Raw genomic sequence first — 12,416 nt, 5'->3', positions numbered from 1 at the left:
TGTCTTTATTCCTGTCCTGCCCCTAGGTTCTCCAGAACCTTTTTTTTTTTAGATTCCATATGTATGTACTGGCATATGGTATTTGTTTTTCTCTTTCTGACTTACTTCACTCTGTATGACAGACTCTAGGTCCATCCACCTCACTACAGATAACTCAATTTTGTCTCTTTTTATGGCTGAGTAATATTCCATTGTATGTATGTGCCACATCTTCTTTATCCATTCATCTGTTGATGGTGGTTTTTTTTTTAGAGTCTCAGCTTCTATTCTACATGACTACTTCATCTATTGAATCCCAATGTCATTTCTTCATCAGCTCTTTAATGACAGTTTAATCTGTTTTTTAAGAAAGAATGAAGAGTAGGGACAACTGCTATCATTAACATCTGATACCACTATGTATTCAATTTCTCAAGAAGGACAGTACTTTATTCATTAATGAATCCTGAAGAATGCTCAAATTCTTACGTGCATACTGAGTTCTGTAGTGTGCCTGAAGAGATCCATGGTGTCATAACTTCCAACTGTCTCTGCAATTAGAGCCTATAAAAGGAAAAAGGAGGCTCTTAATGTGTTTCAAAGGACTACTACTACTACTACTATTACTACTACCACTACTCCTACTAACAATAATAATAATAAATGAAACTCTTTGGAGGAACCAAAGGTTTACTAGCTGTGCTTAAAAGCAAAGTTAACTTCTTTTTCAATCTTGGCTACCGTATTCCCATAGATCAGAGGACCAGAATGACTTGTTAAATTAGCCCTTAAGCTGATAGATGCTTGCAGAACTCCATTTGCAACCAGGGAGTTAGTGAAATAATCCACGTAAAATTCCTCAGAACACTGATAAAGCTATGCTACCTTCTCCCTTCCCTCCCCCCCATCTATTCATACTGGTATTTGTCTGGATTAGAGTTGTTAATCACAGGGTCCCCTCAGATTCAACTGGAAAGCTTTTAAAAAAGAGATCCTCTCCCCTAGAAATCTAGCTTCCATAGATCTGGGTAGAGTCTCATCATGTTTATTTTTTAAAACTGCCTCAGGATTTTAAATATTATATCTATGCCACTGACTTTATAGATTATGTGATAGTTAAAATTACTTTCAAGCTCATCTATCTTTTATAAGAAAGCAGGGGTATTTTTTTAGTTATCATACATTACTAATTAAGAAATTAATATTAAGCCGTACTCTATTGTTACCATTTTAATTAAATCTACTAATTACCTCCTGAAATAAATTATTTTTAAGAACAGAAATAATTTAAAAATAAGAAAAGGGACTTCCCTGGTGGCACAGTGGTTAAGAATCTGTGCCACCATTAAGAATCTGCCTGCCAATGCAGGGGACATTGCAGGGTTCGAGCCCTGGTCCGGGAAGATCCCACAAGCCACGGAGCAACTAAGCCCGTGCGCCACAAATACTGAGCCTGCACTCCACAGCCCACGAGCTACAACTACTGAATCCGCATGCCACAACTACTGAAGCCCACGCTCTGCAACGAGAGAAGCCACTGCAATAAGAAGCCCACGCACCGCAACGAAGAGTAGCCCCCACTTGCCGCAACTAGAGAAAGCCCACGTGCAGCAATGAAGACCCAATGCAGCCAAACATAAATAAAATGTAAAATATAAATAAATAAGAAAAAAAATACTTAAGTAACTCTGATGAGCATCTCAAACCTACTGACCTACAGCAGTGTTAGTCAAAGTGAAGGCCCTGGACCACCAGCATCGTCCTCAGCTGGGAGCAGTTAGCAATGCAAATGCTCAGGCCCCCTGGGTCCAAAACCTTACATAGAGATTAGTGTAGTAATGCCACTGCTCCCAGATGCTACCACAGCTAATGGCAACAGGAGTTTGCCTTTCCTAACTCTGCATGTTTCACCGATTAACTAGAATCAGACCCAAGAGTCAAAGTATAAAAGAAGATATCTAATCCCTGATTAATGATTTTCTAATAGGGGTGATGCTCCCACTAGTCTCTGAACTGAAACAATCAACCACTTACTAATTTATTACAACTTCTCAACTAGACAAGACCTTGGAGCCCACTCAGGCCAATCCCCTTCTTTTTCAGGTAAGAAAAATGAAATCCAGAAGTGATATGTTAAGGTAAAACAATTAGTAAGTGACAGACTCAGACTAGTAACCTGATTCCTATTTGGCAGTACAAAAATCTAAACTTTGCTAGGGGCAGGGGGGCACTCATAAACAAGTACCAAATCAAATATGAAGATTTTACAGAAAATGAGAAAACATAATCAAAATGATCTTTGTAAATGTTCATTTTTTGATAAATGTATGTTAACAGAGTTCTAGGTTTATTTTTTAAGAATAATAATGGCAGAATTATGGTGTTCAAAGCCCCTCAAATCAAAGCTTAATCATTACAAGCTGTACAACCTTGGGCATGATACTTAGGATCTTTTAGCTTCAACTTCCACACACAAAGAGCCTAGCACAGCACCTGGCACAAAGCCCTCAAATGCTATCATTATTATCAGTGTTGTTTATATTGACACGTTATTTATACCACTTTCTATTAACATGTTAGTTATAAAACAGATTATTAATAACTATATGTTATATATCTTACTTGTCCAATCCAGCACATTAAATAAGATGGATCAAGGGATTGAGCCATTTTGAAAGCTTCATGAGCTTGCTAGGAAAAAAAGGCAAAAAATAACAAGCCATTTTATAAACTTTATATTAAAGCACTTATATTTAAAAAGCATAAGAGAATAAGAAAAGCCAGACTTGAAAACATAAATACAAATGAACCTAAAACTTCACTGTTTAAGCACAATTGGCAATGCTTACAACTATGTCTTAAATATAGTCATGAAAGAGTCCCGGATTCAACAGATTTCTCTACAGGCTTAGGGATTCTGGTCCTCAATGAAAGGGCACTGTAGGTGTCTACCTCATAGCCTGCAGAACTTTGAACCAATTACCCACCTATTTGCTAAGCCACAGGTCTGATGGAAATAATTAGAGAAGACTGAATCTATTCCCCTCTCTTGGAGCTCAACTGGGAAGATAAAAACTACCAACCAGTGAGGTCTGAGACCTGCTACTGGGCGAAAGGAGTGGTCAACATAAATCTGAGCTAAACAGTTAGGAAACTTTCAAGTTACCCCACTTGGACACTTTAAATCATATGCTTTTTTTTCTGCTACAAAGAATAACTTATTATATGCTGCTTTGTATTGTTTTCCCAATAATCTACCTATGTGTGGCAGGAAACAGTCTTTTTCTCATAAGAAAGTAAGCTCATGGGCAACAACTGCACCACACTACCATAAAACCACATTTGTAGCTTATTAACTAAGACTTATCTTTGTTTAAATTTTTAAAAAATATTTTCACATATTTTAAGATCCAAATTAATATTTTTCTTCATTCTATTTACAATCTTCTAAAGCAATCTCTGCAGTGACTTCATGTATCCCTGAGAATACCACTGAAGCTATTTTAAAAGGATGATATTCAATATACTGGCTGAAACACAAAACAGTACATACAGATGTGCTATTATATATAGATGTGTGGAAACTTCCAAACATGACCTATAAACATGCTCCCCATTACTGTAGTTCCAATTCTCTATATACAACTCTTCAAGTATGACAATTTACACCGTGGCATGTAAAGGGATTGATATCTGCTAAAGCCAAATCTAAATTACCAAGCAAAGGTTAAATTTAAGTTTCTAGAGAGTACTAATAAATGTCCTTACTTCATCATCCCACCCCCAACACAGCCTACATGGGACTCCTCTTAATGTGTAAAGGTAAAAAAAAAAAAAAACCAAATAATTCATAACGGAATTATTTTAACCTCCAAATGAAAAAAACAACATAATTATAAAACCAGAAACTTCTTGTGACATGAAAACGGAAATCTTACACATTCATTATTCAATATAATAAAGTGAATGCTATCAATGATCTAGCATATTAGAGAGCATGCTGGATAGATAACAATGTGCAAAGTATTTCTCCACAACAAGTTAAGGTATTACGAAGAGGACATATATAGAAAATGTTCTTTACTTTTAATAGGACAAAACAGACAATATATGTACCTCAATCTTTTCATTTGCAAGGTACAACACTCCCAAGTTTGTCCATGCAACAGCATTCTAAAAAACACACATAAACAAAATTAGATCCCTTGTCTACACAGCAGTCTCAGAAAATCATTAACACTAAATTTTGAAGTTATTTTGCATAGACAGAGACACGTAACACTCACAATTTGTTCTGATTGGATTGATTTGATGAAACAGTGCTGAGCAAGGGCATAATTTCTAATACCTGAAAAATACAGATTTCGATAAAACTGAACTTTACTGCCTGAAAACAGGCAATCTTCTAAAAATATTGAAGTGTTACTCATTTCTTACCACTGTAACATGAAACTACACCAAGAGCATTCCAGTATAAGTGATTATTACTGTCAAGTCTCACAGCCTTTTTCAGACACTGAAAAGTAAAAGTAGATAAATTTTTCTCAGAATATCAGCATTTATATCAAGGTAAGTGTGGTTTTATGTGAAAACACTACAGAATTTACTTTATCAAAAGCATCTTTCAGAAAAGCCCTTAGTTTTTCAAAAAGTTTATGAAAAATTTCCCAAAACCATACATGCAAAGATTTCTCCAATAGCTCCGGCAGATCATTCGACTTGCTGCCTGTTTCTGCTAGATGTTGTGCTTGGCGATAATAATTAATTCCAAGATCACACCACGTGTTAGATGTAGACATCAGTTTTAATGCACGACCATAACACCTATAGAAATATAAAAGTGAATGTTATATTGTGTTATGATGTTCTAATTCGATTTGAATGTCATCCACTGGCAATCTTTGTAAATTACCTTCCGCCCAGATGGAGGAGCTCATTTTTCTTTAATACTTGTTTTCCTTCTTTCTGACCTAGGAGGACTCCTAAGACACTAACATTCACTTTAGATAGTGAGACAGCATACAGACTGGTACAAGCATCCCCAACTAGCTTCCAAAGGCAAGACACATCAGCTCGATGCTGCAGAGCCCTAAAAAAAAGAAACAGTGTGATTCTTACAAATTATTTCCAAAATGTATGGCGTTTATCTCCCTCACTACTACATACAATTAAAACAGAAAAAGTATACACACAATTTTGATTTAGTTCTTTAGCTAAATGCAGTAAATGCTTTACTGAATTCCTTCTAGCCATCTTATATCTTATCACCTCCTTATTATGAAGAAAGGAAGAGGGGAAGGAGAAGGAATTGACGGTTTTAAGTGACAGAAACTTTGCAAACATTTCTTTGGTGCTCTTTATCATTTTTCTTAGAAGCAGCAGAAATCACATAAATAAATCAATAAATTTTCCAGGACCAATTTACCTTTAATACCGAATTTTTTAAACTATGCTTTTTGTGTTTGTCTATTTAAACAAAAAGCAAAGCAGTAAAGTTGGTAACTGTCTCATAGTTGATTATTATAAACTTAGGTTTTGCTTGCAGATCTTCCCTCACATATTAAAAAAAAAAAAGGACTAGTAAATATAAAATATATTTGGTAGTCCAAAGGATTTTTACTCTCTGAGATCAAGAATACCAAAAATCTAAATATGAGAATGTGAAAAACCGTATTTATTGAAGCAAGAAAGACTCAGTGGACAAGCTCAAAAAGTAAATAAAAATATTAATTATGGTGATAAAGGGCACTTCTTTTTAGAATGAGAAAATCTCAGTTATTCATTTCTCTTCACTTTTCTCTTCTCAAAATCTTACAAATAAAACACAGCAATTTCTCAATTAAGCTAAGTCTCGATAATCAGCTATCACAAACAGCTATGTTGCTGGCAGATGGGCAAGCAGATGGAACATTTTTCATAGCCTTTTCTACTCATGGAGTCCAGCCAAAAATCATTTTTCAATGTCTTCCTGAGAAACAAGATTAATTACTGCAGTCATCACTGAAAGCCCACTGTGAGGATCAGGAGGAAGGACACTATTTGTAGCTCTTTTGCCTAAATATCTTAGTGTAATTTCTAAACTCGACAGCATGAAAGAAGAAAACAGAGAGGAAAACAGAAAAGAAAACACTGGCAACTTTAGCAACCTAAACTCTTATCTCCTTTTAAGTTCAATAAAAAATAAAATATCTGTAAAGTGAAATAACTTCTATCACCCTTACACTAGAACTGTGGTAGTGTGAACTTTAAGTCTAGAAGTAAAGTAAATATAAATGTGGGGATATCACTTTAAAAGTTTTGTATACCTCCTCATAATTAGTTGTGAGTGTTATCCAGAACAAAATTCCCCAGACTCAGAAAGGCAGTATTTGTAGCTGAAGTATCATCACTCAAATGTTCACATTTACCCTTAAATACTAGTTCAAACAAATTACACCCCTCTTCACAACACCTTCCTCTTTGCAAAGAGCTATATGTATTACGTAAGACTTGAAAAGTAGCAATAAAAATCAGTGGGAGAAAAGAATGAAGTTTTCATTTCAGATTTGGTTCATGTTCAAAGCAAAGCAATTCTAGAGCAAGCAAATCAACACGACACACAGGAGAGGGCAAGTAGGGAAAGAAAGGAAGTGAAGCACAAGAAAGATGTTTAAGAGCAAAAAAATTTAATTCTCTGTCTAACTTGAGTACTTTTTAGTCATCTATCACAAATAACACTTCTACCTAACTAATGAATTTAGTTCTATAAAATAACCAGATTTACTGAAATCTTTCTGATTTATTTCTTGTTATTTGACATCACTTCTTTTCCTACACAGATTCTCTCCAGGAGCAATCAGATTGCTCATCTCCCTTCACCTTCAGCCCTACTAATTAGTCTAAAATGGGCCCTGATCACTGAATGTAAAGCCTATTGTGCACCTGAAGCCCCATTTTCCAATCAGTTCCAATTAGAGATACTTGCATCTCTAGGTCTCCTGAAAGAGAACAATAACACGTGGTACCCAAGCTGCTGCTCCACTAGCTCACTGCTTCTTCCTTCCCATCCTTCTCTATGCTTCCAGCATGTCAGCTGCTAAAAGCAAGAAATTGTATCTGTTCCCCAGTGCAAAATTAATACAATATGTATGTTACAGAATTAACTGACTAGTCTGTTACTCTTTTATGTTTGAGATTCTGAATAATGATTGCTATAGCTAACAGGATAAACAAAGCATGATTTCCTAAAATTGGCTTTATTATATAATACTAAGAAAATAGACTTATAAATAATGATACTAACCGAGTAAAATATTCCAGTGCTTTCTCTATGTAGTCTACAGCTTTTCCATCAAGATAATCAACTAGAGCTGCTTTTGCCATCATGAGATGGCATTCACCCAAACCTAAAATCAGGTAAGTTTGTAGTTGTTAAAATTATGTAAAAGAAACACTGAGAATGAACATCAAATAAATTCATTGGTGCTATATTACAGCCACTTTCCAGAAAACAAAACTTAATGGTATTTTATAAAAGTTATCTTTAAGCATGGTCTTGATGCATTTATTAAAGAATTCAAATGGCCGGGTTCTGCTGGAGTAAACATGTACTAAAAGATAAAAACTATCTATGGAACCTAAGAATTTCCTTGATTTTGGGCAAATTACTTACCTCTTAAAATCTTAGCTTTGAAAATGGGGATATTACCTAATAATATCTAATATGATGCTACTTGCTATCATATTACTATTTATTAGGTTGTTGTGAAACAAGATTTGACCTCTTTATATTCAAAACTATGTAGCAAACTATACTATCAAAATTAAATGAAACAGCAATTTCCTAAAGTGGCCAGTAAACATGTAATAAATGTGAGTTCTTCTTCTGTCAGGGAGTTTTATAAAAAAATTTTTTAAAAAGGGCTTCAAGGCCTAAGTTACATGTCACTTAAAACACACACTATTTCTGAATTAAACCCCCCACTGTTTCTTTAAAAAGGAAAAGGAAAAGGAGGGAAGCAAATATAATGAGCTCCAGGTTTTTGTTAATGGTTAGAAGTAATCATTAAAAAATTAATTAAATATGGATGGTGGTGTTTTACTTTAAATCACCGAAAATAATTTGTTAAGAAGGAACAGGTATCTATAAAGGAACTAAAATTAATTTAGATAATTACAAAACAATGCAAGTTGCCTCTAAAGTTCAAGAAGTTTAAAAATGAGATTCTGTAATTTACAAAGTAACTAAAAGGTATTAAGATATTCTGAGAATATAGTGAATTAATTATCAAAATATAAGAGCAGGGAAATTCTTGTTTTAGAGATCCGTTTTTAGATCCCACAGCTATCATACTATTTATCTAAAAGCTAAATCTCTATCATATTACTATTTATTAACTGTTATGAAACAAAATTTCATCTTTCTATATTCAAATCTATATAACAAGCTATATTATAAACGGTTCATACCGGACACTTGCTGTTGACTAAAGAAGTCCTTTTCAAGTTACTCGATACATTTAGAAATTTACTCAAGGATTTTATACTTCAGTATCACAAAAGACAAAGGAGCTATTAAAGAGAAATTACCTTTCAAAGCAGGCACATAATCTTCTTTCTTTTTAATGATCAGCTGGTATTGAGCTACCGCCTCTTTATATTTGCCTAGGATTTGCTGTATTGCTGCAACCTTAAACACACTGTATGTGGATTCGGGGTTCAGCTCACTGGCTTTTGTGAAGGATTTCAAAGCTGTTGTATAGCCACCTCTGCTTAAATATGCCTCTCCTAATGACTCCCAACAATTGAAGTCCTTTGGGTCTGCCCTCAATGCTGCCTGTAAACTAAAATTTCAAGAAAGAGTAAGAGAACTAAAAGTAATAGAACTACTTCCATATCTGAAAGAAAAATACAAAATAATTTAACTGAATCACACATATCCATGGTTCCTCCTATGGATAAAAGTGAAAAACCATATTTATTTAAAGCAAGTATACCTGTTCCTTTTATGACATGGGTTTTTTCATACTAAGAAATTTTATTGTAATTTTAGAATGAATAAAAAAACAAAATAAATTTTTGAAGAAATGCTCACCAAAATTTATTTCCCTGGACTATGTAGGAGAACTCCAGTTTCCTATCCTACCAGAATAGGTATATATCTCAATATGCCTCATCACAGTCTATAAGCCCCCACCAAGCCTCCTACCAAAACAAGAGAGTTGAAAAATAGGAACAACAGGCATGCTTTAAATTTCTGAACAGATTCCAAACCCATGAAAAAAATTTTAATGCCTGTATTCTAGGTATTAACATAAATCAGAACAACTTTCACTCAAACGTATTTTCTTTACATGGTTCAAACCAAACTACTAAAAATGAGCTGCTCCAAATGCCCTTCAAGCTGCCAGTGTCTCCCCTTCCCCAAAACAATGCTTGTCAGTGGGAGAACAACAAAGATATTAACCTTGGCTTTTTATCATTCCTTAAATTTCTATTGAGAACGTGCTATATACATGATACTATTAAGACTTCACTTCCCTGGACGGCTCTCTCCTTAACACAAGGACATCAGTTAATGCAATTTTGTAATTCCAGTGCCGTGCAGATAGTAAGAACCAATGAACCATAAATAAATTTTGCTATTTCTTCCCTCGAAATACAGCCTGGTATGAGGCAACTTATAAGTTCATTTTGGATATAAATGGAGTTTAATTTAAGGAACCATTAGGCTGTCTATCAGAGGTTAAATATAGAAAGGTGCCTTACTCAGCCACTGCTTGAGAATGTTGACCAGCTTTTAAATAGTATAGTCCTCGCCTAAGCCAGGCCCATTTTGCCGCTCCAGCACTTGCCTTTTGAGTGACTGTTGTTAGGATAGCTAAGGCAGTTTCCTAATAAGAAGAAACGACTAGTGTTAGAGATATTAAATATTATAAAAATACTGAACACTTATGTAAAGTAAACAGATATATTTTCATTTACCACTTTTGATTTTTTAAACTTACACTGGTATATACTGAACCACACTTTCAACATTAAGTAATTTAATATCTGCCAATTAAAAAATATTTACTCTATAAGCAGTGGCAGAAATATTTCTATAGCATCTACAAATAAAAATTAAAAAATAACTTTCAAGTACACATATAAAAATATTTCTATACTCAGGATAAAAAAAAAGACAAAAGTGTTTAAATTATTAGACATACCATCTCTTCAAGCTCTACACTTAAGTCAACTGCTGCAGCTCCAGATTCAGCATCAGTGTCATCTAATTCAAAAGCTTTCCTGTAACATCCACGGGCTCTGTTTCTATCTCCTACTACATCCCTGTAATAATGACCTAAATAGCAGAAAACTTTGCCCATGTATGTATCCAGTTTGGCAGCCTGAAAAATAAAAATTGATAATAACATAATATTAAAGTTTGTTTGGATGGGTCCCTTTAAAAACACAAAAGATAAATACACAGATTAAAGAATTAATAATTAATTAAAAATTAAATATACAAAAATATACCAAAACATCCTTTAACGTAAGATTTAAAGCAGACATGAAAACTGGCCATCACCAGTTACAGAAAACAAATATAAAAATACTATTTCTCTGCTAAAAGAAATGTGAAATTAGAGTTATTATTTCATCAATCTGTTTCTATGAGTCAAGATAGGAATGTAAAACTTCTAGCTGTTACACATCTAAAATATAAGAAGTTAAACACGTAGAAGTATATAAGACTCACATGCCAATAAAAGTACAGTGGAAATTACCCAAAAACAGTATTGTTTTCCAAAGGTACTTATGTCTCATTTTCTATAACACGTGTTTCTTAAATTAGTAACTTTTACATTTTTATGATTTAATTTTCTCCTTCAAAACCCATACAACATTCTCACAAAACCTTATGTGTGAGGGATGAAACACAAAAAAAAAAATCAGTAAAGGGTAATTTTAAGTACCTAACTTATGTGATTATTAGATTTGATTTCATAATGAATCCATTTCAACTAAGAACTAAATAGCATATGTTACCTTTAGAAAATGGGTAAGAGCCTTTGTTTTATCTTTTCTTGTTTCTTCACCCATAGACCAATATGTTAACCCAAGTTGGTAATGATATTCAGCAACTTCAGCATCTTTCTCAAGAGCTAGCTGAAAACTAAGTCACAAAAGGGAAGAAAGGAATATTCAGATAAATAGATAGATAGATAGATTAAAAAAAAAAAATAGGAGACACCTAGTTGGAACAATCAAAGTTTGACTTATTCAAGGATGGTAAATTAGAAGCAAGTCATTACTTTAGGATATAGATCATGAGAAAAAAAAATGATTAGAAGAGGAAACCAAACTTAAAACCAAACATTATACATGCTTACTGAACATTATGATCAGCTAATGAGATTTCAAACCCATCATGAAATTTTCTATAGTTACTGTGCTACATGCTAAATACATTTCTTAAAAATACTAAGGCTTGGGGCTTCCCTGGTGGCGCAGTGGTTGAAAGTCTGCCTGCCGATGCAGGGGACACGGGTTCGTGCCCCGGTGAGGGAGGATCCCACATGCCGCAGAGCGGCTGGGCCCGTGGGCCATGGCCGCTGAGCCTGCGCATCCAGAGCCTGTGCTCCGCAACGGGAGAGGCCACAACAGTGAGAGGCCCGCGTACCGCAAAAAATAAAAAAAAAAACTAAGGCTTACAAAGATCAAATTTATGCAAAACTAGATCTTTATCAAACCCATTCATTTTGAATTTTTCAAGAAATATTAAATTAAGATAGGACTAGGTTTATGAGCAATCTAAATACATCCTTACCATTTTTCTGCTTGTAGATAGTCCTTTTTGGTAAAATGAATCAAAGCCTCCAGGGCATGAGCTTCAGCTAGGTCAGGGTAAGAAGAGAGAAGGTCTTCCATAATCTATAAAATATATATCTATCAATTCCATATCCAGATAAAAATAACTTTTAACTTAAAAAAAAAAACCCTCAGTTTAAATGAAAACACCAACCTTTGAAGCTTCATCTAATGAGCCTTTGTTCAGATAGGCCAAGCCTTTGAGAACCAAAAGTCCTGGGATATTATTTGCATCAGAAACCTAGGAAATAATTGTAAAGAATTGCTATAAATCTCCTACAACACAATGCAGCAATGTTTTGCTTTAACTAAAGAATGACCATGGTATAAAGACTTAGAGGTCCTGATTTCTATCACTATTAACACTTCCATTCTTTGCAATCTTATTAAAGAAAATTTCAAATACATTAAAAAAATTAGAGAACAGCATAATGAACCCACATGTACTAATCATCTAGTTGCAAAATTATTAGCTCAAAGCCAATCTTTTCTCATCTATACCTCCACCCATTTCACCACACTCCTGCTTAGATTACCCCAGAAATTATAGCTTTTCATCTGATAGTTTAGTATCTGTATCTAAAAAATACGTTTATTTTTAA

At 34.2% G+C, this 12,416-nt stretch overlaps 1 protein-coding gene across 13 annotated transcripts in view; it reads right to left on the bottom strand.

Moving 5' to 3' along the window:
* Positions 1-12,416, bottom strand: part of TTC37 (tetratricopeptide repeat domain 37) — an 88,831-nt gene that overhangs the window by 44,203 nt on the left and 32,212 nt on the right. For 12 of the 13 annotated variants that reach the window (XM_032625823.1, XM_032625822.1, XM_032625814.1 and 9 more), the window contains 14 exons: positions 11,969-12,055; positions 11,774-11,877; positions 10,993-11,119; positions 10,170-10,349; positions 9,727-9,851; positions 8,548-8,801; positions 7,262-7,364; positions 4,892-5,068; positions 4,659-4,803; positions 4,417-4,495; positions 4,266-4,327; positions 4,096-4,152; positions 2,602-2,670; positions 469-543 (listed from right to left, as the gene is read on the bottom strand). In XM_032625823.1, the coding sequence (XP_032481714.1) occupies positions 469-543; positions 2,602-2,670; positions 4,096-4,152; positions 4,266-4,327; positions 4,417-4,495; positions 4,659-4,803; positions 4,892-5,068; positions 7,262-7,364; positions 8,548-8,801; positions 9,727-9,851; positions 10,170-10,349; positions 10,993-11,119; positions 11,774-11,877; positions 11,969-12,055 (1,644 nt within the window). The remainder of the gene's footprint in view (positions 1-468; positions 544-2,601; positions 2,671-4,095; positions 4,153-4,265; positions 4,328-4,416; positions 4,496-4,658; positions 4,804-4,891; positions 5,069-7,261; positions 7,365-8,547; positions 8,802-9,726; positions 9,852-10,169; positions 10,350-10,992; positions 11,120-11,773; positions 11,878-11,968; positions 12,056-12,416) is intronic. The other variant, XM_032625825.1, reaches the window with a different exon arrangement.

Source organism: Phocoena sinus, chromosome 3, assembly GCF_008692025.1.
Source record: "Phocoena sinus isolate mPhoSin1 chromosome 3, mPhoSin1.pri, whole genome shotgun sequence".
NCBI classification, from domain to species: Eukaryota; Metazoa; Chordata; class Mammalia; order Artiodactyla; family Phocoenidae; genus Phocoena; species Phocoena sinus.
The sequence above is the reverse complement of the archived record's forward strand: the minus strand, read 5'-3'. Positions and strand labels throughout refer to the sequence as shown.